Source organism: Pelodiscus sinensis, chromosome 10 (assembly GCF_052426305.1).
Source record: "Pelodiscus sinensis isolate ZL-2025 chromosome 10, ASM5242630v1, whole genome shotgun sequence".
In the NCBI taxonomy this organism is placed as follows: domain Eukaryota; kingdom Metazoa; phylum Chordata; order Testudines; family Trionychidae; genus Pelodiscus; species Pelodiscus sinensis.
The window spans coordinates 56573216-56596261 of NC_143061.1; the positions used below are offsets into that span (position 1 = coordinate 56573216).

The 23046-nt window shown below is 50.7% G+C and overlaps 2 protein-coding genes across 4 annotated transcripts in view; one reads left to right on the top strand and one right to left on the bottom strand.

Moving 5' to 3' along the window:
• The window catches only part of PPP1R7 (protein phosphatase 1 regulatory subunit 7), a 28699-nt gene extending 17741 nt beyond the window's left edge, over positions 1-10958 (bottom strand). Inside the window, exons 1-5 of one of the 3 annotated variants that reach the window (XM_075914550.2) lie at positions 10804-10884; positions 9325-9402; positions 9048-9170; positions 1702-1757; positions 222-305 (exon numbers count right to left, since the gene is read on the bottom strand). In XM_075914550.2, the coding sequence (XP_075770665.1) occupies positions 222-305; positions 1702-1734 (117 nt within the window). In that variant the 5' untranslated portion in view covers positions 1735-1757; positions 9048-9170; positions 9325-9402; positions 10804-10884. Of the gene's footprint in view, positions 1-221; positions 306-1701; positions 1758-9047; positions 9171-9324; positions 9403-10803 lie in introns of all 3 variants that reach the window. The other 2 variants (XM_075914548.2, XM_075914549.2) reach the window with 2 other exon arrangements.
• A 5885-nt stretch (positions 10959-16843) lies between these two features.
• The window catches only part of PASK (PAS domain containing serine/threonine kinase), a 31851-nt gene continuing 25648 nt past the window's right edge, over positions 16844-23046 (top strand). The window contains 5 exon segments of the mRNA XM_089780974.1: positions 16844-16997; positions 17626-17836; positions 19006-19232; positions 20260-20430; positions 22559-22699. Coding sequence (XP_089637100.1) covers positions 17665-17836; positions 19006-19232; positions 20260-20430; positions 22559-22699 — 711 coding nt within the window. The 5' untranslated portion in view covers positions 16844-16997; positions 17626-17664.

The following is a 23046-nucleotide window of genomic DNA, read 5'->3' on the forward strand; positions in this document are numbered from 1 at the left end:
CACAGACTTCTCATACACGTCTTTCAAGTGTTACCTCAGTCCTAACTCAAGCATCCTTTTCCAATCCAGTCCTGGGCCTCTGCTGGGCAGAGAGTACCAACTGTGTCAAATTATGTAGTGATTGTGGCTACAGGGACAGCTAATACATTTACTAGCTGTGCTGCCTAGCCCCTGTTGTTCAGGTTTTGCCAGAAAAACAAATACAAATGGAAATACAACACCTGCCAAAGGTCAGCAAGCTTCTCTGAAAACAGTCTCTCAAGTACAGGCATCTGACACGCAGGGTGGGCAACTTCCTGTGTGTGCTGACAGAACAAAGTTATATAACAGCAACAAACTCTTCAAAGACAGCCTAAGAAACGCCTGTAAACTGGTGTTTAATATTTGTACTGGATCTACTTCAAAGTGATTCCACGCTTGTCCCAATATCCCAAGTTGTTACAAAAAGAGTCCAGCTATTGATTTTTAAAAAAAGCACTTTTTCAGAACTGAATCGGGAACTTCCCAATCCTCTGGAAAGAACTGTTCAACTTGTCCAGAGCTCAGATACTCTCTCAGAACATCCTTTGCCTACCCTCCCCTTTATGCAAGTTGTGACGTAGTGAGGGTGCTGTCTACTTTGTAACCTGGTGTCTCTGCCTGTCTGTATTGTGTTGTGTGTGATTCCCAGTGACTCACTCCAAATGTGTATTGGTCGTAGACACCTAAAGGCCAGTTCTCTTCCCAGAGGGAGACAAGCTCGGCTGGGCTAGGATGAGGGAGGATGTAGACCAGGCATGTCCAAAGTCCGGCCTGCGGGCCAATTGCGGCCCGCGGTCGGATTTAATACGGCCTCCGCTTCTCCCGGCTCCCCGGTGCTTCTTTCAACTGGCATGCGCAGCACAGCGCGGCGCTTTGCGCCGCGCTGCCGCCACCGTCCTAGACCCTGCCCTATAGGGCACGTCCGCAGCCCCGCTCTCCCGCTTGGCTGCGGGTTCGCCCTGCCCCCGTGACGCCGTGAGGCCAGCGTGCCCTGCGCTCTCCTGTGCTGCAGTCCAGATCTCAGTTTCACCCTTCACATTAGTTTAGGCAAGTTTTTTTTTCAATTGAGATGAATACAATGTAAAATCTCAGTTAATGTCAGTTGGTCTAAATCAGTTATAAATATATTTGGACACAACATGTATACTTGGTGTTATGTTCCTGTTCATATTTTTTGAACTTAAAAGTTGATAATATGTAATGTACTTTACAATGTTCCTGACATATATTTCAGCTTCCTGGATTTTTTTTTCATCTGGCCTTCAGATATGAAAGGCAGGAGTGATTTAACACCTGTTTAGATTTGTCATCCATGTGACGAAATGAAAAGTATGCCATCTGCAATAAACTTTGCATAAAATAGTTAATTTGCATTTAATTTTAATGGTTCAAAGAATGTCAGGCAAAATGGTCGGCCCTCACGCATGTTCACTTCTTCAAATCTGGCCTTCTTTGAAAAAAGTTTGGACACCCGTGATGTAGACCAAGGAAGGGGGAGAGGAATAATGCTGCCTACCCTGGCTCCTGTGCTAACACTGATGCTAAGCTACGCTGAGTCTCTGTGAACCAATAAACCTTCTATTCTACCTGCCAGCTGAGAGTCACCTCTGGCTGTGGCTGGGGGTGCAGGGTCGGGGGCTCCCCGACACACAAGTCCAATATGAATGCAACCAGCATTACCTCAGCTTCTGGGTCCAGGTTAATTGTCTCCATATCCACTGGCGTCTCTGCTTCTCCTGCAACAGAGCAAGAACACACAGCACATACTCATGTGACACACCACCGGAGGGAAAGCTGCAGTGCTTCTCTGCTGGGCCGGGAGGAGGGGAGCGAATGCTCTCTATGCAATGTCAGAAAGGGAGACGCTGCAGCGCCCGTTCAGTGCAGCAATGTGAGTGTCAACACAATCCATCAAGGCAAGAATGCAGCTCTCCCTACCCATGTCGCACTCCCATGCACAGCGCAGACATGAATCGGAATTCATCCCGCCCAGCTTTTGTGCGGCACGTAAATGCTGCTGGCACAACAGCCAGGCACAATGGGAGTCTCTGCTGGAGCAGTAACTAATCCTGGGATGCCAGGTTTTAGCAGGACTGAATTTTTCAGCTACCCTGACATTTAGGGCCACTGATTTTCTCCTGCACATTCTCTACCTTCCCTTGTGAACAATCACAGTTGCTGAAATAACTGCTTTCCTCGGATAACCCAATACCACGCGCCCAGGGGGAAAACTAGTACATACATGCTGTCCGGTGGAAACACATGAGCCTGCATGTTCAATTTAGGGATGTTAAATATCGGTTAATTGACTAGTCGAGTAACCTCGTGAATTCTTAGCGGTTAGTCGACTATTCTAGAGTCCCCGGGGGCGGGGCCGGCAGCCAGTGTGCTCTGGCCTCACTCCCAAGGAGCCCCCTGCCATTCCGCGCTGCTGCCCCATAATCAGAGGCAGCGCAGGGTGCCAGGCGCTAGTTTAAAAACCAGCTCCCCCTGCGGACTGGCTGCCTGTCACTCTGTGCTGCTGCCTCTGATAAAGAGGCAGCAGTGCAGGATGGCAGCAGCTGCAGTGTAGAGCGGGTCTGAGCTCCTGGACCCGGCGTGAGCCAGGACTGAGCTGGGCTGCCTGCCATAAAACGTACTGGTGGGCGGTGGGAATGAAACGTGTTGTCTATAGCATTAACCTATACGCTTGTGTTTATCAGTTAACCGACCACACAATTATATCCCTAGTTCAATTACCTGAAGCATTCCAGCCTTATTCTTTTCTTCCATAAAAACTGAAAGCAGGAATACATTACTGATTTTTTTAATGCTTTTTCTTTTTGAAGTGAGCACACCAATATTTTAGAATGCAGCATTTTTTTACGCAGGTCATGTTCTGAGGAATGCTTTTACATCTCTGGAACGCAGCCCAGTATTTTCACGCATTTCTTGCACTGCGTTAGAGGGAGAGGTGTTTAGTGACTAGATTCACATTGAACAAGTCATATGTCTCCTATCTGGTGACAAGTGCGGCTGGGTGCATCAGTTTCAGTATACTATTTCAAAAGACAGATCTACACCATATGAACAGGTTACATTTCAAGTCTATGGTTCCCTTCAGCTGAAGGAAGCCCACAGGAATTGTTAACTACCGCTGAGCACACAGACGTCAGATGAATCTTTGCATTGCTTTATGCAATCTCACTCCATTAGTCCCTTCAATAGCATCTTGTCTAGGGATGCTGCATTTAGATTCATCAGCTAGCCGAGTAGAGGATGGAATTTCCACTGACTACTCCATAGCTGGTAAGAGGGGCACTCCCAATCCCACTGCACCTCTGCCTTTGAAACGTACAAGAGCTGAACTACAGGAGAGCCGTAGGCAAAGAGAGAGGCACAGCTGGGAACCCTCACCAGAGGGGACTGCTCTTTGGTCCCGCTTCCCCCAGTGCCTCTTCCTTTGAAATGTACAAGAGCCATAGGCAGCTCTTGTACATTTCAAAGGGAGAGGCGCAGCAGTCGGGACTGGCGCCAGTCCCCACTGCGCCTTTGCCTCCCCTTCTCCCCCCTGGAGACAGTGCTGGGGTAAACCAGCTTTTAAGCCAGCTCCCCACAGCACCAGCTCCTGCTCCCCCATCGCCTCTCTCTGATGAGGAGGGGAGTGAGGGGGTGAAGGGGAGAGCGACTAGTCAAGTCACTACTTGACTAAGCAATAAGTGTATGCTTATTGGGTAGTCGACTAATCACTTACATCCCTAACCTGATCCCATTTGTACTTAGTTCAACCAACCATCCATTCAAATGAGTAATATCCAACAGCGCTAGACAAGCGTATTTCACAGACACACCCGATATACTGTCCAGTGCAGCAGGGTAGAGAGCTAAACTCAGAGTCTCGCAGACAGACCAGCTAATATTCCCGAATTCTGCGATATACTGTTACTACTGCCCCTATTCCGTCCATTCCGACCGGGAGGACTCAGGGAAATCGGTCTATGGTATGGAGTCTTTGCCGTCTGTCCTTCTAATCTGAATGCAGAATAAAGGAGCAATGCCCACAGCTTGCTAACCAAGTGTGTGGTAAGGGAGTTGCTCTGAGTGGCATCACAAAGAACGAACACCAATGGGTGTGCTGGTTGGCAGCCTCAGCAGAAGCCGATGGCTGAATTATCTTGTGATCCTTCCAAGCGATCCCTTCCGGCTTGGGCTGAATCACAGTGCTAGAACAGTATGCAGCCGCCTGCTCTGCTACTGCCAAAGATGTACACGTTCTGTGGACGACTAGAGTAAAAATGGCTGCCAAACTATCAACAGCCTCAGCCCTAACAAATTATGCTGCAACAAACAGCACAATTGAATTTACAGCCTGCCAAGCACAGAACTGCAGGGCAACAAGCATTTGAGATCTCACATGCAACTAACATTCCCCCTGTATTAAGACAGGGTTACTTAACATGTTAATGTATGTGGCAATACTAGCTGGGACTTAGAATGCTTGACATAAGTGAACTGAACAGATATTTGGACAGGGACTTTCGTGGGGTTTTAACAACACGGTTTGACTTTGGTACAATAAGCCACATAGGTAAGATGGTTAACCAAGGCCACACCCAAATTCTGTGGCAAAGAGAGGTACAGAAACCACATCTGACTTTGCGCTGTGCTTAAATCAATAAGCTAATGGAACCTCTTAATGACAAAAGCTCACACCAGTACAGAACTGCCCTTCCCAGAACACTCAACATACTTGAATATGTTATGTTGGCATTGTGTGCATGGATAAAGATTTCACTGGCAAAAACATGGCTGCCTGCTTGATTTTGCTACTTGTATTTAATTCATGTTATCCCAAACAAGTGCCAATACAACTTGTCACCAGAGTAGCATTTATTGTGTTTATGGCACATTAGAGACAATCTTTAGAGTTCCCAACTGTTACAGTGGTTTGGGATTCACACACCACGTTAAATACAAGGTTTAATTGTTAAACATATTCCTATATGTTCTGTATCTATCTGCTTGCAAAGCTGGGTTGCCTTAGTTACTTCAAGTCATGCTATTTAAAGCACTCCGGTGTTAGAGCCAGAGCAAGAGTTATCAATACATAATTAAGCTAGCTAAAATATTTCAAGAGGAGTTGGGGGTTTTTTTTGTTTTAAACTTTAGGGGACAGCACGAAGCCTTCTCCTTCCCTCCTCCTCCTAATCTCCTCGCTCTCAAATGCTTATCCCCATTGTAGTCACAGCAAACACTGCACATGACCTACTTTCCCATAGGTTAAGAGACAGAGTGGCCTCGAAGAACAATAGGGCCACTAGAGAATTCCCATGAAATAGGAAAGTTGGGGGACTTTTAGCTGTCACAAGTAAGTGAAATTAGAAATCAATAGATCATGGATTTATCTATTTCATGGCAATCTTCTAACAGGGTCGACACAGTGTATTTCATAGCTGTCATTCTCAAGTAGGAATATATATCTAGTCTAACAGCCTCCAGACACTCTATTTTTAACCAAATACACCACGGCAGGAAATGCAACAGTTAGGGTTTATGTACCACAGCTGACTTCCCAACATTCTTCAGCCTAGGTATTAAGATGGAGGAGAAAGGCTGTTCACAGTAGTGAGGGATGGCAGAACAAGGAGCAGTGGTCTCAAGTTACAGAGGGGGAGCTCTAGGTTGGAAATTAGGAAAAACTATTTCACTAGGAGGGTGGTGAAGCACTGGAATGGGTTACCTAGGGAAGTAGTGGAGTCTCCATCCCTAGAGGTGTTTAAGTTCCAGCTTGACAAAGCCCTGGCTGGGTTGATTGAGTTGGGATTGGTCCTGCCTTGGGCAGGGGGCTGGACTTGCTGACCTCCTGAGGTCTCTTCCAGCCCGAGGATTCCAAGATGGATTACACATTCAATAGTCTAACTAGACATAGCTATCCATGTAAAGCACAGGTGACAACACTGCTTTAGGAATCTTATAATGTCTCTCTACTCTGCAAAGTGAGTTATACAAACAGCACCAGCAGAGCTACTGTGCAGGGGCAGGGCTCCTGCTACGCTGTGCAGCGGTGCCGCTGCCCAATAAGCCGTGCGCAGGGGCTCAGGACTGCCAGGCACAGAGCTGCCACGCTCGGTGGAGACACCCCCTCTCCTGGCCCCAGCAGCAGAGTCAGATTAAGAAAGGGGCATTAGGGACTGCAGCCTGTAAATCCCCTGTGTTTTGGGACAGCCCTTCCTGCTGGAGCAAATTGCCAGGAGCACCAGGAAAGTCCGCCCCTGGCTGCCCGCACCTGAAGGCTCTGCTCCCACAGCTCCTATTGGCAGGTGAGCAGGGGGCAGTGCAGGCTGTTCCCTACCAGCAAACAGAAGCTGCCCCAAGTAGGCACCCTGCACACCAATCCCCAGGCCCAACTCTGAGTTCTCTCCAGCACTCCTACTCCCTAACTCCCACCCAGTCCCCAAACCCTAACCCAGAGCCCCAGCCCTAAGCTCACTCCAGCAACCTAGCTCCCTTCTAGACCCCACACCTCAACCTGACCCCCATCCTGCACCTTAACTCCCACCAAGACCCCGCACCTCCACCTCAACTTCCTGCCCCAAGTCTGCTTCCACATTCCATATCCCTTGGCCCCAGCCTAGAGGGCCCGCCTGTACCCCAAACACCTCATCCTCAGCCCCACCCCAGGCAGAGGCCTCACCTGCCCAACACCGGGCCCCTTCCCACACTCTGAACCTCTCGCCCTTACCCCTGCCACAGATCATTCATGTGAAGAATGAATCTTATGTGCACCACTACTGAGGTGATGTGTCACATCTCCATATTGGTGCATAACAAAATGCATTCTGCACACAGACATAAAAAATTAGAGTGAACGCTGCCTAGGCAAGCTGTCGAATTTGCTTATTTTTTCTAACAAAAGTAGGGTTTTACTGGTCTTTACAATCATTAGCACTGTATGTCCAATACTGGCCTCTGCATCAACAGAAATACTATGGCCCAATTGTGGAAACTTTTCATAGATGTGGTGAGACTGGAGCCAGAAAAACCATGCTTGATTTTCCGAACCAATGCAGTCGATAAAAAAGCAACATGTTTTTACTTGCCAACTGAGCAAAAGTGATATAGCATCTGTGACAGACATCAAATGCATCACCCTACACTGGTATTTTTACAATCATTGCTAAGATTAGAATTGCACTTTAACCTGTGTGCATTAAGATTAGCTAATATTGGTGGTTTAGCACTTTTTTTTTTTAAATTCTCTAGGTTCATAGAGCTGCCAACAGAGTTTTTGTGTAACTTAGCTGATTGCAAAGTACAAAAATCTACAGAGTCTGTGTGTCGGTCTTTCAGAGAACCTACTTTCACATTACAAAACTACTAGTTTATGTAAGTCCAGTGTTACAGGCAAATGTAATTACAGGTATAACTGCACTTTTCTTTAATTGCAAATACATGAAAAGCTATCAGATTGCTTACAATTAAGTCATTTAAAACTGCATCCGCTATTTCTTAGCGCAGTGTTTCTCAAACAATGGTACAAGTACCCTTTGGGGTACTTGAGAGAAGTCTGGGAAGGTAGAGTCAACATCACTGAAATTTGGAGAAAACTGATTTTTTGTTTTAAGTCTTACAGCATTTTTATTATTTTTGTACTTTTTACATTCAAAAATTTCATCGCTCACCTGGCTATGATTAAGTTGTTTAAACAAATGTGTTCCAATGGCAGAAAAACCATTGTGTGTCTGAAAACTGTAGGTACTAGGGGTACTTATTTTGGTTTTGAAAAAGGGGTACTTTATATTAAAAAAGGTTGAGAAACACTGCCTTAGAGAACTGAGTGCATGTGAATTCTCAGCTGCTTAAGCTATCCACATTTAAGTTTACCTTTCAGTGGTGTAACTCAAATCCAGCCAGCCAGTTTCTTCTAACTACAGATATGTCAACCAAGGCAGAAGATAGGTATTTGTATTTTTAAAACTGGTAGCTTTGGATGGAAAGATAAAAATACTGAAGGAAACAGTATAAATTGGGAGCTTATTGGGAGATCCAGGATCTCAAACTCATGACTTGTGGGCCATTTATGGCCTAAGCAGTTTCATAATCCGGCTCGGGAACCCCTGTGGCCCGAAGGGGCAGTATGAGTCTGTACCCGCTCCCTAAACCCTGCCCCATCCCCAGTATCTCCACCCCTCATTGCACCCCTTTCCCTCAAATCCCGTCCCCCAAGGTACACAGCCTTGTGGATTATCAGGGGATTAGCTGGCGCAGGGTGGCAGCAGGGGATGCACTCCTTGCCATGGTGAGCCTGACCCCTACTGCCACCTTGTGCCAGACCCCTCTTCCCCCCAAATCCCTAAGGCTGCATTCCTCAGGTTACTTGGTGCAATGGGGGGGGGGGGGGAAACAGAGGGCAGGCTGGAAGGGATGGAGTTTGGAGGATGTGTATGGACACCAGGTTACAGGGACTCCCAAGCCAGACTGTGAAGCTGCTTGGGCCATAGATGGTCCACAGGCCAAGTTTGAGACCCTTTCTGTATATAGAGGATGTGAAAGGTTAATTGGGTAACCAGTAAGCATTACCTGAAATGGGAGATAACGATTAACCAAGTTGGGAGGTAACTGGTAAGGGCTGGAGCAGCTCCCCACGTGCAGACAGAGACTGCTCTACAGGGGCTGGAGGCTGCTCCATTTGGGCTGTAGCGGTCCCAAGCTTGGATCCTGCTTAGTCAGTTAGCTGGTTAAACGTTAAACTTTAAGTTAGCCTCACAGTTAGCCTAACCAGTTAACTGATTAACTGGGATTTTACACTGCTAGCTGTAAACTCTTTGAAGATTTCTCTTAAAGTCAAATATGTTTGTAAACAAATACATTTTTAAACGGTACAAGAAAAAGACCAGAATTAAAGATAGATTCATGGGGCAGATATAATTAGTTAACTAAAACCAAATAAATGTTCAGAATAAATGCAAAATTGGAAACAGTATATTTTATTACACTTGGCATTAAGAAGTCCATCCTTAAAATGAAGATTTAGCTTGATTAGGTACCTGTTAAGTTCTCCCCGTTCTGCTCATCTTTCAAGCTCTGCTGGCTGAGGTCTGTTACTATGCAACCTGCTTGCTTCTTTCCTTCTTCATCTCCTGACTCTTCAGACTCTACCCGTCTGTCAACTGTTCAAGACACATAATGTCAGTCTTAGGCCACTTTCAGAAAACAGTAGCAGTGAGTAGATACAATAACCAAGATTCACATAAACCACTGAGGTTAGTAGAGATCCTAAATTCACTAAATTAAAGGTTTAGTCTTAAATAAAAGACCTCTTACCCCTTGTTTATACTTTGATTTTTTGAAGGACTTTTTCCTCCCTTCACATCTTCCTAAACCAACAATCTGGGAAGAAGACTGGAGGAAAAAGGAAATTTCTTAGATCAATTGAGTGAAAATCCAAAGATTAAGGCGATGGAATTAGAACTGTGACACTCAAAGATTAATTACAATGATGATATTTTCCAGACTAATACCACTGATGAAAGGTACTGCAGCAGTAAAGACTTCAAAAATACCTGCAGGACACCCATTCCTTATCACAAGACCGCCTCAGCTCCTCAGCAACAACTCACAAGATCACTTCACAAATGCATTAATTGCCTTCTTCAATTCAGTGTAGAGTACAGGGTCTCTTGGACACCAAGGTTCATCTTCCTCAAAGATTTGGACAGATCTGTATTTGACTGTGACTGACTTTAAATATGGCACTACCCCATTTTGGGGAGGGGACAGCAAGAGGGCAGATGATTCAATCATGTTTCTACATGACACATTTTTATATTTTTCCAATTGGAAGGTGCTGAGTGACCCTCTGTTGTTCCCCACATAATACAAAATAAGCTATGTTTCTTTAGCACTTTTTATCTGAAGATCAACAGACATACTGTACAGTGATTCATTGGCCTCTCAACACTCCCCATCTTTCTAATAAAAGGTGATTCATAAAAAGCACAAGCAACTTCACCAAGAGCACCCAGACCCAGAGATGGAATAGGGCCTGCTCCCCTATTTTTCCCACTACAATATCTCCATCTCCAGCCCGCAAGCACCAGCTGTCCAAACCCACAACAAGCAGAGCACCCGCTACTCCCAGAGGGACCCAAACACAAAGTTCTGCTCAAACCCGCCCTTCACACCTCCCCTGGGTCACCCCTTTGGCTACAAGCCGCTGCGCCCCCTGCCCCTCTCCGCAGGCCCATCCCAGTCACCCCACTTCGCCTGATGCCCCGAGCATCGCCCCCGCCCACAGCTTCCCCGCCACTCCCAGCCTGGGCTTGGCCACTGCAGGCATGTCCCCCGCCCTCAGCCCCTCACCCCCGCCCTCAGCCCCTTCCCCGCACCCCTCGCCCCCCCACCCTCAGCCCCTTGCCCGCCCCCCTCCCTCAGCCCCTTCCCCGCCCCCCGCCCTCAGCCTCTTCCCCGCCCCCCCTCACCCACCCTCCCTCAGCCCCTTCCCCGCCCCCCCACCCTCAGCCCCTTCCCCGCCCCCCTCCCTCCCTCCCTCCCTCAGCCCCCCCTCGCCCCTCCCTCCCTCAGCCCCTCCCTCGGCCCCCCACCCTCAGCCCCTTCCCCGCCCCCCTCCCTCAGCCCCTCCCTCGGCCCCCCTCACCCACCCTCCCTCAGCCCCTTCCCCGCCCCCCCACCCTCAGCCCCCCTCGCCCCCCCTCCCCCAGCCCCCTTCCTCGGCCCCTTCCCGGCCCCCCCCCACCCCTGCATGGGGCGGGGCTCGCTCCCCCGCCGCGGCCGGGCTCTCACCCTCCATCATCTCCTGCAGCGGCCCCTCTCCGCTCTCCGCCGCCATGTCGCTTTTCTGGGCCCGCCCCCGCCCCGGCACGGCAACGGCCACAACCAATCAGCTGCCTGAGCAGGGCAAGGATTGCCGCCAATCCGCGCCGCTGCTGCCACCGCGAGGCGGGCGGGAGCCCAGGCGCATGCGCAGCATTTCCGCAGCCTGCTGGGAGCTGTAGTTCCCCGCTAGCGCGCAGAGGGCGGCCCTGGCCGGCGTACGGAGAGGTGAGGTTGGCCCCGCCCCCGCTGCTCCATTGGCCGCGGCCCCTGCCCTGCGAGCCGCGTGGGGCCGGGCTCAGCCCTGGGGGAGGCGCGTGGCCATGAGCCGCAGCGCCAGGGTCTGCCCGGGCCAGGCGCGTTGGGCGGGGCAGCAGGGGCAGGGCGGGGCGCGGGGGCGGCGCGGGGGCAGCTCGGGGCATAGGGGCGCGGGGGCAGCTTGCGGCGCAGGGGCAGCTTGTGGCATGGGGGCGCAGGACAGCTCGGGGTGCAGGGGCAGCTTGGGGCATAGGGGCAGCTCGGGGTGCAGGGGCAGCTTGGGGCATAGGGGCAGCTCGGGGTGCAGGGGCAGCTTGGGGCATAGGGGCAGCTCGGGGCAAAGGGGCGCAGGGGCAGCTTGTGGCATAGGGGCGCAGGACAGCTCGGGGTGCAGGGGCAGCTTGTGGCATAGGGGCGCAGGACAGCTTGGGGTGCAGGGGCAGCTTGGGGCATAGGGGCAGCTCGGGGTGCAGGGGCAGCTTGGGGCATAGGGGCAGCTCGGGGCAAAGGGGCGCAGGGGCAGCTTGGGGCGCAGGGGCAGCTTGGGGCACAGGGGCGCAGGACAGCTCGGGGTGCAGGGGCAGCTTGTGGCATAGGGGCGCAGGACAGCTCGGGGCGCAGGGGCAGCTTGGGGCATAGGGGCAGCTTGGGGCATAGGGGCGCAGGACAGCTCGGGGTGCAGGGGCAGCTCGGGGCCCGATGCGCAGCTTTCTTTGGAGGACAGGGGACTGAGAATTTGGCTGTGGAGCGATCACTCTGTTCCAAGTGTCCGGCCACAGGTGATAGGGCTTTTGTGTCTTTTGTAAGTTTAAGTGTGAGTTTGAGAGTCTAGTGCCGCTTTTCCCCCTCACAGTTGCTCTGGGGACAGCTGATGCACTGGAGGTAAGCCACATGTGATAGGCACTTGTGTTGTACTTAAAAGAAGTACTCGGGATCTTTTTCAGGGGGATAAGGTAACATGCCACTTTTATTGAACATCCATAGATCAATCAATACTTATCATATGCATATGACACACACTCTCTCTCTCTCTCTCTCTCTCTCTCTCTCTCTCTCTCTCTCTCTCTCTCCCTCTCCCCCCGTCTTGTTGTTACCAAAAGTTGCTCCCCCTAACTGTACTGGCCAGGTGAGTTAGATGGGGGAGGGGTGGAGCCCAGCTTCTGCTGATCCAGATCTATGCTCCCATGTGGACAAGATGAAAACCTGGGGTCCCGCTGCAAGATGCCTCCTATTTATCCCTCTCATGCAGCCAATTAGTCATCACCTCGCCTTTCTTAATGCTGCTTCAAAGAGAGTTCTTCCAAGGGCAGGCACTTGCTGCTTGACTCCCAAGGTGTCTGTATGTCTGGTCTTCTTAATGAGCTCACTGCCCAGGTATTGTCTTAGATCTGGCTCCCAGATCTTCTCCACCCTTGCAACTGCTGCTGGAGGTGCTCCCCTTTCATTCTCCATTCACACCTCATTCATTTCAACAGGGCAATCAAGGAAAGGGAAGAGCTCAAAAGACATTTTTTTTCTTACAGAGATTCTATAAGAACACTTAACAAAGACATATCTAAAAGGACAAGATCTTAATACAAAATATAATATTACAGGGATTTATCCACACGTGTAGGACCCAACTGGGGCTGGTGACAGATTTCACTGAAGCCTGGGCTATGTGTGTGGGGGGGCTCTGTTCAGGACCGCTGGAAGGGGTGGCACTTCGGGAAAGGGTGAGGCGAGGGGCAGCCAGCCTTCAGCCTCAGTGCCACCCGGGCTATGCCGAGCACAGTTCCAGCAGTGATTTCAAAGGCCCAGGACTCTGGCTGCTATTGCCACCACGGTACCAACGATGGCAGCCGAGAGCCCCAGGCCCTTTTAAATGGATGGGTCCCAGGGCAACTGCCCCCTTTGTCTCCCTCCCCCACGATTGCAGCCCTGGGCAGTGCAAGATAGCTAATATGACACATTCATCCTCGTGGAATGAGGAGTAACGGTAGTTCGGACTAGGAAGCCTAGTCCGAACTACCTAGTCCGTGCCGCGCAGCACGGGATTCGAACGAGCTGGGATTTAAAAATGGCGGCGCCCAGCTTATGCAAATGAAGCCCAGGAAATTCAAATCCCAGGCTTCATTTGCAAGTGCGGTATGCCTACATTACCCTCCTAGTTCGAACTAGGAGGGTAGTGTAGACATACCCTAGGAGAGGGGAAGGGGAGGGGTGAGAGAGAAAAAGGGAGGAGGTGGGAGATAGAGCATCATTAAGTATCTGGAGAATGGGTACTTAAACCTAAGCAGATCAAAATCAATAGATAGATTCCTAAAATAGGAAGAATAGTGATAGAAATGTAGCCGTGTTAGTCTGGGGTAGCTGAAACAAAATACAGGACTAGGTAGCACTTTAAAGACTAACAAGATGGTTTATTAGATGATGAGCTTTCGTGGGCCAGACCCACTTCCTCAGATCAAATAGTGGAAGAAAATAGTCACAACCATATATACCAAAGGATACAATTAAAAAATGAACACCTATGAAAAGGACAGGATACCGCTCAGGGAGCTGTTAGCACCTTCAGTGGTTATTCAGTACGTAGAGTCCCCAGCAACCCACATCACCAGTGAGTCCATTAGCATGTGAATTGAATTTGTGGATGAACTGGGATTCCAGGACTTTAGCAGCTAACACAACATGTAGCTGGGTCATGAGCTTTCGGCACAGCCCACTCCTTCAGATGGATGGAGCTAGGAGTTTAGGGTGTGCAGACCCAACATGAAGAAGGGAGAAGGGGGTGGGGAACAAGGAGCGGAGGGAATGAAAATATCAAAGAGAAAAGCAACCAGGCAGCGCTGACGCCTATAGGCCCCGGAAGATTGGCTGGCTAAAAGGAAGCAGCCAGGGGTCTTACCGTGAATGTGCACAGAGCTGCTGGCCCCTCGACTGACCGCAAGCGGAGCGAGGTGCCTGTGAGGGGCAGGTCAGAGCGGGGCGGGCAGTGTCCCGGGTGGGAGCGGGAGGTGCCTGGGGGCAGGTCAGGGCGGAGCGGGCAGTGTCCCGGTTGGGGGCGGGAGGTGCCTGGGGGCAGGTCAGAGCGGGGCAGGCAGTGTCCCGGCTGGGGGCGGGAGGTGCCTGGGGGCAGGTCAGAGTGGGGCGAGCAGTGTCCCGGCTGGGGACGGGAGGTGCCTGTGAGGGGCGGGGCGGGCAGTGTCCCGGCTGGGGGCGGAAGGTGCCTGTGAGGGGCGGGGCAGGGCGGGGCGGGCAGTGTCCCGGCTGGGGGCGGGAGGTGCCGGTGAGGGGCAGGTCAGGGCGGGGCGGGAGGTGCCTGTGAGGGGCGGGGCAGGGCGGGGCGGGCAGTGTCCCGGCTGGGGGCGGGAGGTGCCTGTGAGGGGCAGGTCAGGGCGGGGCGGGAGGTGCCTGTGAGGGGCGGGGCAGGGCGGGGCGGGCAGTGTCCCGGTTGGGGGCGGGAGGTGCCTGGGGACAGGTCAGAGTGGGGCGGGCAGTGTCCCGGCTGGGGGCGGGAGGTGCCTGTGAGGGGCGGGGCAGGGCGGGGCGGGCAGTGTCCCGGCTGGGGACGGGAGGTGCCTGGGGACAGGTCAGAGTGGGGCGGGCAGTGTCCCGGCTGGGGGCGGGAGGTGCCTGGGGGCAGGTCAGGGCGGGGCGGGCAGTGTCCCGGCTGGGGGCGGGAGGTGCCTGTGAGGGGCGGGGCAGGGCGGGGCGGGCAGTGTCCCGGCTGGGGACGGGAGGTGCCTGGGGACAGGTCAGAGTGGGGCGGGCAGTGTCCCGGCTGGGGGCGGGAGGTGCCTGTGAGGGGCGGGGCAGGGCGGGGCGGGCAGTGTCCCGGCTGGGGACGGGAGGTGCCTGGGGACAGGTCAGAGTGGGGCGGGCAGTGTCCCGGCTGGGGGCGGGGGGGGGAGGTGCCTGGGGGCAGGTCAGGGCGGGGCGGGCAGTGTCCCGGTTGGGGGCGGGAGGTGCCTGGGGGCAGGTCAGGGCGGGGCGGGAGGTGTCTGTGAGGGGCAGGTCAGGGCGGGGCGGGAGGTGTCTGTGAGGGGCAGGTCAGGGCGGGGCGGGAGGTGTCCCGGCTGGGGGCGGGAGGTGCCTGTGAGGGGCGGGGCAGGGCGGGGCGGGAGGTGCCTGGGGGCGGAGCAGGGCGGGGCGGGAGGTGCCGGTGAGGGGTAGGTCAGGGCGGGGCGGGAGGTGCCGGTGAGGGGTAGGTCAGGGCGGGGCGGGAGGTGCCTGGGGGCGGGGCGAGGACTGGCCTGTGAATGGGGCAGGTGCCCGCCCCGCTCTGGCGTAGCCCCGCCCCCCGGCTAGCGCTGCCGCGGTCTCGTTCAGCTCGCCCCAGCTCTGCTGCGGGGGGCGGGGCGCGCTCGGAAATGCTGAATTACGTTTGACTCCTCTGACGTGCCGTAGTCCGAGCGCAACGCGTCCCTAGCAACCATTTACGCGCGAATTTTGCCGTTAGCGGCCGGTGTGTGAGCACCGCCTCGTGAGCCGATTGGCTCGTTTCGCTGTCAGTCCGAACCGGCTTCGGTTCTCCGCGTTTTGATTGGCCGTGGTGCGGCTGGTGCTTCCCTCTCTGCCCTGGGCGCTAACGTGCGGGGCCGGTAGGGGACCAGGCCGGGGCAGTTTGGGGGGCGGGGGCCAGTAGGGGACCAGGCCGGGGGCAGTTTGGGGGGTGGGGGGCAGTTTGGGGGGCAGGGGCCAGTAGGGGACCAGGCCGGGGCAGTTTGGGGGGTGGGGGGCAGTTTGGGGGGCGGGGGCAGTAGGGGACCAGGCCGGGGGCAGTTTGGGGGGCGGGGGCAGTTTGGGGGGCAGGGGCCAGTAGGGGACCAGGCCGGGGGCAGTTTGGGGGGTGGGGGGCAGTTTGGGGGGCAGGGGCCAGTAGGGGACCAGGCCGGGGGCAGTTTGGGGGGCGGGGGCAGTTTGGGGGGCAGGGGCCAGTAGGGGACCAGGCCGGGGGCAGTTTGGGGGGTGGGGGCAGTTTGGGGGGCAGGGGCCAGTAGGGGACCAGGCCGGGGGCAGTTTGGGGGGTGGGGGCAGTTTGGGGGGCGGGGGCCAGTAGGGGACCAAGCCGGGGCAGTTTGGGGGGTGGGGGGCAGTTTGGGGGGCGGGGGCCAGTAGGGGACCAAGCCGGGGCAGTTTGTGGGGTGGGGGGCAGTAGGGGACCAGGCTGGGGGCAGTTTGGGGGGTGGGGGGCAGTTTGGGGGGCAGGGGCCAGTAGGGGACCAGGCCGGGGGCAGTTTGGGGGGTGGGGGGCAGTTTGGGGGGCAGGGGCCAGTAGGGGACCAGGCCGGGGGCAGTTTGGGGGGTGGGGGGCAGTTTGGGGGGCAGGGGCCAGTAGGGGACCAGGCCGGGGGCAGTTTGGGGGGTGGGGGGCAGTTTGGGGGGCAGGGGCCAGTAGGGGACCAGGCCGGGGGCAGTTTGGGGGGTGGGGGGCAGTTTGGGGGGCAGGGGCCAGTAGGGGACCAGGCCGGGGCAGTTTGGGGGGTGGGGGGCAGTTTGGGGGGCAGGGGCCAGTAGGGGACCAGGCCGGGGGCAGTTTGGGGGGTGGGGGACAGCTTGGGGGTGGGGGCAGCTTGGGGGGCAGGGGCCAGTAGGGGACCAGGCCGGGGGCAGTTTGGGGGGTGGGGGTCAGTTTGGGGGGCAGGGGCCAGTAGGGGACCAGGCCGGGGGCAGTTTGGGGGTTGGGGGGCAGTTTGGGGGGCAGGGGCCAGTAGGGGACCGGGTCAGGGGCAGTTTGGGGGGCAGGGGCAGTTTGGGGGACAGTGGCCAGTAGGGGACCGGGTCAGGGGTAGTTTGGGGGGCGGGGGCAGTTTGGGGGACAGTGGCCGGTAGGGGACCGGGTCAGGGGTTAGTTTGGGGCTCGGGCTGGGCATGACTTTTGCCAGCTGGTCCCTGCATCCGCTGGCACCGCCCACCCACCTTAGGTGATGCTCCTGGGCTGTATGGGAGATATGGGGTGTTTGTTGTGTTGGGTGTGGGTTCCTAGTAATAAGGGATCTTCCGGAATAGGGCTTATTTTCCGGAGAGTCGCGTCTACACTGGCGCTTTTCTCCGGCAAAAACCCCGAGCCGGAAAAAAGCTGTAGCCATGTAAATGCAAATGCCGCGGGGGATATTTAAATCCCCCGCAGATTTGCAATTCCGAAGTGTCTCATTAGCATCCCTTTTCCGGAAAGGGATGCCAATGTAGACACAGTCCTGCTGTTTAAAGAAAGTGCTATCAGTAAAGGAGAGACACTGAATGTAGCGTGTGGCATTTATTTTCTGTTCCATTGCAAATTTGGAAACTTCTAGATAGCTAATCCTACATAGTAAAGATTGAGGAGATAGTCTCTCTTTTAGGGAACGATCTATTACTGAAACAACAGTCAAAGGATTGTGTGAGCAGTGGAGAACCACACTAAAGGCCAGTCTCTCTTTGGGAAATCTTGTTCTCTCTTTACCTCGTTTTTATTTTTCATGGTGCAAACTGGGGAATGTTGGTAGCTGCCCGTATGCCTTGGAGGGTTCTCTATCATCCATCTCATTGGTCTCCTCTCTATTTCCATTGTAGGTGGCTTGCTAGCTGTGGTGTTCCAGCCACATTCTGAATATGGCAACCCAGGATTGTGTCTCTTCCGAAGATGGCTGTTTGTGCACTTCTTTAGGATTACCTTTTCCAGGACTGAGTGACTCTGATGAGCTGAGTAGATCCTATCCCTGGACCATCAAGTGTAGAAAAAGTGGGCTTTCCAGGCTCTGCCAGAGTAAAACTTCTTTGTCTGGTGATTACCACTCAACACTCTGAGTCTGGCAATGTGAATATACCAATCAAGATGTCTGTTCTTTCCAATGCCTTGAAACTTCCCCCATAAATTAAGAATGACACAGTTAAAGAAGCAATTTAAAAAAATAAAAAGAGAATGTGTTCAGAAAGTTGTAGCAAGGCGGGGTGAGGAGGAGGTTGAACCTAGAACAGAAATGGGGATGGGGAAGGAATTTGACTACTACTAAACCCAGAATAATGGTTTACGTACCCTACGCCTACCCCAGTACTGCCTGCCCCTGAAAGCTGCTTGTTCTTTGTGGAGTGAAGTTACTTTATAGGTGACACTATGATATTTCCTGAAGTACCTCTCTTTTGACATAGCACTTTTGAGAATTTCAGCATCGTCACTTGGCAAGATGTGCCCTACAGATTCTGTTTGGTTTTAGTCATAAGTATAGGTGGGCGATCAGTGCTTCCTCACCAGTTCCAGTGCTGCTGTGGATATAAGCAGCAAATAAACTAGTTTCTGACTACATAAATAATTAATGGGGCACTGTGTATGTATAATAATAATAGCTTTGTTTATTAAAACAGATATTTAAAAAAATCAGAATTTGCTCTTTTCTCAGCATGGCCAAAAGAAAATAGACTTCTGAGGTAGTGCATGAAAACTAGTAACATGGCATTTTTCCAGACTTTGAGTCATAGGTGCTGGAATACGTATATCTGAGCCAAACAACTGTTCTTATTAACATTAAAAACATTGAACACATTTCTAATAATATACTTTGAAAATCTTTCTTTAAATCCATAAACCTTACATTTTAAGACTAAACTACTTGATACTTTCTTTAATTGGTGAAAAAGCTTCAGAGCAGTAGCTGTGTTAGTCTGTAATAGAAAAAACTTAAAAAACAATGAATAGTCCTGCAGCACCTTAGAGACTAACAAAAAATGTAGCTGGTATCATGAGCTTTGAAGAAGTGGGTTGTGCCCATGAAAGCTCATGATACCATCCACATTTTTTGTTGGTCTTTAAGGCACTGCAGGACTATTCATTGTTTTTTAAATTTTGTTCTTTAATTAGTGGTTGATCTTGACCTGAAAATTGTCTCCCTACTAAATGTTTTTTTTTAACAGACTCCTTTAGCTACAGAGATGTTCATCTTTTTCTCCTTTTTCTAGAGGATGGATGGACTTCCTATTGCTTATCTTCACTGGCTGCTCACACCATTTGTTCTGGCAAACTTGGTAACTCTTGGGCTCATTTGGACCTTTCCTCCTTATCCCATTCCATCAGTAGCACCTCTTCGTTTTCCTTCTTGAATGTAGAGGAATCCCTCCAGTCGCTCCCAGCTGCTGTGCGCAACCCAAATCAAGCCATCTTCACCGTGGATGTCAGGACAACAGAGGTACCAGCTATACCAGGGTTGTAGCAGGACCACTCTCTAAAAACAAGTGTTGTATAGTTTTGTTATGAGCCATGTAGCTTTATGTAGATTCAGACTTGTGTAATTTTTACTTGTCTTAAAATATGTGAGATTTATGTATCCCAAATATAGCTTATAATTGGCAAAATACACACAAGACAAGATCAGCCACAACACTGATCTTCTGAGCCTTTTTCAATTGGAGTAGGGGAAATAAAACTTTAGGGCAAACTTTAATACAAATTGTAACATGGAGTTCCCTGTACTTAGTGCTGTATTCGTTTTAGCTTATGGCCAGAGTATCTAGATGGCAGTTTAGGCTTTCCACATGCAGACACTGAGTGTCTAAAATGCTCTTTGTGGTGCAAAGAACCTAAGACACCGTGTGGTTAATGAACCTTTTGAAGGTCTGGAGCAAATAATTTTATTTAAAACAAAAAAGACTGGTGAGTGGGAAGCAACAATTGCAGCTGCAGTATGCTGAACTGTGGTTTGAAAAGCACCCTTTCATTGTGCCAACTGGATTATTTCATTGCAGTCAATTTAAAGGAACTGTCATTAAGTTAAAAGAAAGGGTTAGCTAATTGGATTTTGGATTTCTAGTTTTCAGGTTGCTGATTCACTGTTTCTCCTGTTATATGTACCTAAAACTATAGACCATTTAGGATTTACTTGTAAATGTAACATAATTGTATTCAGCAAGATGGTTTTATTTTCACAAGCCAATTAACTGTTGTATATAAGAAGGGGGAGAAAAGCAAAGCAAAGCAATATCTTGGTGTCATTTATCAGATAAGTGACTGAAGTAGCAGATTGGCAGAAAATCTAAACAGATTCTGGAATTCTACTGGGTATGAAGGGAAATATGTAGCATGTTTCAGAATAAAAGTAGGCCCTGACATTTTCAACTTCCATCGAGAGAAGATGCAACATAACAAAATACTAGCCTGGCCATCCAGGCAGAGAATTCGAATACAATTCTTATTGCATTCTTTTCTCTCTCTTCTAGATTCTCATTGCCAATGACAAAGCCTGCAAGCTCCTTGGGTACAGTAGTCAGGAGCTGATTGGCCAGAAGCTGTCCCAGCTGATATCCAAATGTACTCGGGGTGTAGTGGAGGCCCTAGCGGAGGAACACGTGGAGGCCAATGGATGTGCAGCTATGGTTTCTGGAACAGTGGTGTGTGAGATGGTCAAGCAAATAATGCCTTACAGAAGTACACTTGTGTGATAATTTCATTTTAACTCCTCAGTGTCATCTAGGCTGCCAGTACATGTCCCTAGGTTAGAGGTCACCTTTTGTCACTGTGTGACAGTAGGGACGTTGCTTTTGCCTTTTGAATTCTGACTTATGAAGTCCATTTGGGAGGTTTTTTTTCCTTGTGTCAACTTGCGTAGTCAGGATGACTTGCTCAAATGAATTCATAATGGACACTAGATAGAGAACGCATGCTAATGGCTCAAGAGGGAACATTTAATACTAATGCAAAGTTCCCAAAGGCTGCCTCGATGTAATTTTTTAAAAAGTTCTTAAATTGTCTTTCATTAATTGGAATAGTTATCAAAGTCGTGAAATGCCATGAAATATCCGAGGAAATATATGGAAAACCACTTCACTGAACAAGTGATATCTTGCCTTCAAGGGAGTATAATAAATCATAAAGTAGGTGGAAATGTCTGAGGGAAATGTCTCAGAAAAAGCCTTTTGAACTGCTGTTGTCCACCAGGTTGTGTGCGTGAATATTCTGGAGGGTAAAATGAGCTCATATCCTCTCAGCAGGTCTGCTCTTTTTAAAGAGATATACAATACCAGGCCTAAAAACAAGTTTAGGGAGAAATGTGAAGGTTCGGTTGGCTGAGGCCTCAGGAAAAAAATTAGCATTTTTGGCAGCTGTGCAACTCAATAGGTGCAATCAAATATATTTTAGAGACTTTTTGTGGTGTGGTATGGTGTAAATGCATAAACCCTTCCTGTTACAAAATTAGTAATGCTTGACATGAATAGGGCAAGGAGAATCATGAGTAAACCTTATATGAAATAATTCTCTTATTTCAGAGGACTCTATTCCAACAAGAAATGAAACTATTAATTTTAACTGCAAAAATGCCAAAGCTCCCATTGAAGTTGAGTCTGCTGGTTCATCTCCACTAATAGCCAAAACAGCAGCCTTTCAAGAAGAGCTATTGTAACTTACTGAGATTCCCGGCTATCAGGAATGCATCTTTCAATGTGTGGTGTTGGAGTATCACTTGGAAAAGGCATGCAAAAGTTGGGAACACCGTGAACTTTTTTCTGAGGCTGAAAAAAACAACATGGCGTGTGTGATCAGTGAGCTATCTCAAATCTTCAGCCCTTTATACAAAAGCCGTCTTTCTTGCAACAAAGTAAAGGCGCTGGATGTCACCGAGCACTCCGTGTTGATTGTGCATGTCGGGGGTGGGGTTTAAAAACAAAGCTGTTCTTCAGGAACAGAGCAGTTTTAATATTACATGCTGTTTCAATGGCTGAGCAACTCAAATTACTTTATGGGTGAGAGCATTTCAGCAAAGCTGCAGTATTGGAGATACAATATGCAAGCTGCATATTTATACATTTGTATTAGGCATGCATTGAGCGTGCTGTGATCTCATTGTTTGGAGTGTTGATGTGAATGCCTGTACACTGAAAGGGAAATAGGGAATAAGTCAGATCTTGGGCTGCAGCCAAAGATCACCAAGTGTAGTGAAGGGACAGGGTGTACAAATGCGTTGCTTTGTCTCGCATAATTGTTTGCTGGTCCAAGCTCCTGTTGTGATTTAGAACAACCTCAAGAGTGTTGTAAATTAGTCCAGTTGTACATGTAACACTGGCTAGAGAGTGCCTCATTGTGTGGTGTCAGCTGCTGTCTTGTTTTTTAATTTACATAGAAATAGGAAGTTTGATCTAATTATTCCTTTGTGTCAGTGCCTTATAAGGATAGCGGTGTTCCCCCAAGATGTCCACATCGTTTCACTTGTAGTTCATCTCGGATATGACAGCTCAGCTTCGCTTTACAATCCTGTCGCCCTGCCTGGAACTGTCCGTCAAATTCCCTGTGGTACAATGGAGGTTCCTGGGTAACTGAATGTTTTGGAGCACACAAGAGGAACTGTCTTTTTTCCCTTTGCCCCCATCTGAAAAATTACTAGAAAGATCCTTTATCTTGCATTTCTAATAGCAAGAGAGACACATCTCAGACCAGTTATTCAGCTCTCGTTGACCTGAAGCTGTTGGTAGGTAAAAAGAGACATGCTGTTGTGCTGTATTTAATGCTGATTCCTATTAACAGGTGGATGTTATAGACCGCAGCAATGAGAAGATCCCTGTCTCAGTCTGGATGAGGAGAATGAGAAGTGAGGAAAAGTGGTGCTGTGTGGTTGTACTGGAACCGGTGGAAAAGCTCTCTGCCTCTGTTTCCTTCAAAAGTGATGTGAGTGTTCTCTTAGTCACACAACGTGACAGCCATTTGACATAACAGAGCTTTTGTGCAAGCGAGGGAGTCTTAGTAACCTTAACAGACAATGCAATACTCATGAATATCAAAGCTGTATGTTGCACAGGGGAAGTGTGGGCGGACTCTGCGAGTTTCTCCCACGTAGCTCTGCAAGTTCTTCTCAGTCTTCACCTGCACTTTCTACCATGATCAGCTGAGTGGCCTTTCCTCAGGGACACTTTGCAGTGGAATGGATAATTCACTGGCAGTACTCTAGCGGGCCTAGTTGTAAATCTTTGTATACAAATGCTTTGTGCTGGGGAAAATTCTGGGGGAAATACAGA